Consider the following 2,367-nt stretch of genomic DNA (forward strand, 5'->3'; position numbering starts at 1 on the left):
GGCCTGAACTTGCAGTCCTCCTGCCTCAGTCTCCCAAGTAGCTGGCAGTGTCTCCATTTTCATTCAAGAAAACTGAGGTTCAGAAAATAGGGCTGTCAGCTCTTAAATCTCAGACTAGCTTGCTACATTACAGCATACACAAATAATAGTTTTTACTAAAACATGTAATGCATGAGATTATCATATTCTTTTCTCTTTCTCAGAAAAAGCAGATGATGTTTTGAATGGAGACCATGACAAGGAACAGAAAGACCTTTATTTTGTGGAAACGCCTTATGGTTATCAGCTAGACCTAGATTTTGTCAAATACGTGGATGACATACAGAAGGGAAATACCATTAAGAAACTGAACATCCGGAAGAGACAGAAGCCATCTGTGCCATGTCCAGAAGCCAGGGCTATACCTGGTCATCAAGGTGTGTGGACATCCACTGAATCCCTGTCGTCCTCCAACAGCGATGACAACAAGCAGTGTCCCGGCTTCCTCCTAGCCAGAAGCCAAGTTACATCAACCCCAATCCCACGGCCATCTGCTCCACTGGAGACCTCACCCACTTTTACCATCCCAGAAAATCGGCAGCTGCTACCCCCTCCCTCACCACAACTCCCAAAGCACAACCTTCATGTCACCAAGACGCTGATGGAGACCCGGAGAAGACTAGAACAGGAGAGAGTCACCATGCAGATGGCACCGGGTGAGTTCAGAAGGCCCAGGCTGGCCAGTTTTGGAGGCATGGGCTCCACGAGCTCCCTTCCATCCTTTGTGGGTTCTGGTATCCACAATCCTGCCGTGCACCAGCTTCAAAACGGATTCCAAGGCAACGGGGATTATGGCAGCTATGCCCCAGCGGCTGCCACCACCACTTCCTCCATGGGGAGCTCCATCCGCCACAGCCCACTGAGCTCAGGGATCTCCACCCCGGTGACCAATGTGAGCCCCATGCACCTGCAGCATATCCGTGAACAGATGGCCATTGCCCTGAAACGCCTGAAGGAGCTCGAGGAGCAGGTGAGAACCATCCCTGTGCTCCAGGTTAAGATCTCTGTCTTGCAAGAGGAAAAGCGGCAGTTGGCCTCCCAGCTGAAAAGTCAGAGGTCTGCATCCCAGAATGATGTCTGTGGTGTGAGAAAGCGCTCTTACAGTGCGGGTAATGCATCCCAGCTGGAATTACTTTCCCAAGCCCGGAGAAGTGGCAGGGAATTATACATTGACTACGAGGAGGAAGAGATGGAGAGTGTGGAGCAGAGCACACAGAGGATCAAGGAGTTCCGGCAGCTCACGGCAGACATGCAGGCGCTGGAGCAGAAGATTCAGGACAGCAGTTGTGAGGCCTCATCGGAGCTCAGGGAGAACGGACAGTGTCCATCTCGGGAGTATCAGTCTGTGGCTGTGGGTGACGATGAGAACATGAATGACATTGTTGTATACCACAGGGACTTCCAGTCCTGCAAGGATACAGCTGTGGGGACAGTCACTGAGATGAGAAATTTTGGTGTCAGCGTGACAGAAGCCATGCTCGGGGTGGTCACTGAAGCTGACAAAGAGATTGAACTGCAACAGCAGACCATAGAAGCTTTAAAGGAAAAAATTTACCGCCTGGAGGTACAGCTTAAAGAAACTACCCATGACCGGGAGATGACCAAGCTAAAGCAAGAACTGCAAGCTGCTGGATCCAGGAAAAAAGTTGACAAGGCCACGATGGCCCAACCGCTTGTCTTCAGCAAGTTGGTCGAGGCAGTAGTGCAGACCAGAGACCAAATGGTTAGCAGTCACGTGAATACAGTGGACACGTGTGTTGGGACCTCTGTCCAAACAAGTACAGTAGGCATCTCCTGCCAACCCAACAGCAAGAATCAAATCGTGGGGCCTGAGCTGCCTATGAATTGGTGGATCATGAAGGAGAGGGTGGAAATGTGTGACCAATGTATAGGGAGGTCTGTGGACACCTGTGACCAGAGTGTAGGTGTGGAAGTCAGTGTCTGTGAAACAGGCAGCAACACAGCGGCTTCTGGAAGCGACCTGACACTCCTTAAGACAAACTTGAACCTCAAAGATGTGCGGTCTCTTGGCTGTGGAGACTGTTCTGTTGATGTGACTGTCAGCTTTCCCAAGGAGTGCACCTCCCGCAGTGTGAACACAGAGGCTGTGGGCCAGGTAGAAGCTGCAGTCACAGCAGTGCCCCATACCACAAACCAGCATACCAGCACAGCTATGGAGCAGGTGGACCAGTCCACCAACACTGAGGCGGCCATCCTTGTGGAATCCTGCACCAACACTTCCCTCAGCACTCTGGACAAGCAGACCAGCACCCAGACTGTGGAGACGAGAACTGTGGCCATAGGAGAAGGCCGTGTCAAGGATGTCAA

The 2,367-nt window shown here is 51.5% G+C and overlaps 1 protein-coding gene across 1 annotated transcript; it reads left to right on the forward strand.

The window, feature by feature from the left end:
* Positions 1-203: 203 nt before the first annotated feature.
* Positions 204-2,367, forward strand: LOC103728534 (KN motif and ankyrin repeat domain-containing protein 1; the record flags this gene model as incomplete). Its single annotated transcript, XM_008826518.2, is given in 1 exon segment — positions 204-2,367. A coding segment is annotated over 1 exon segment (1,727 nt), but the record flags the coding sequence as incomplete, so codon positions are not given.

The sequence above is a fragment of the Nannospalax galili genome, unplaced genomic scaffold (genome assembly GCF_000622305.1).
Source record: "Nannospalax galili isolate Female #2095 unplaced genomic scaffold, S.galili_v1.0 C49594153, whole genome shotgun sequence".
Lineage (NCBI taxonomy): Eukaryota > Metazoa > Chordata > Mammalia > Rodentia > Spalacidae > Nannospalax > Nannospalax galili.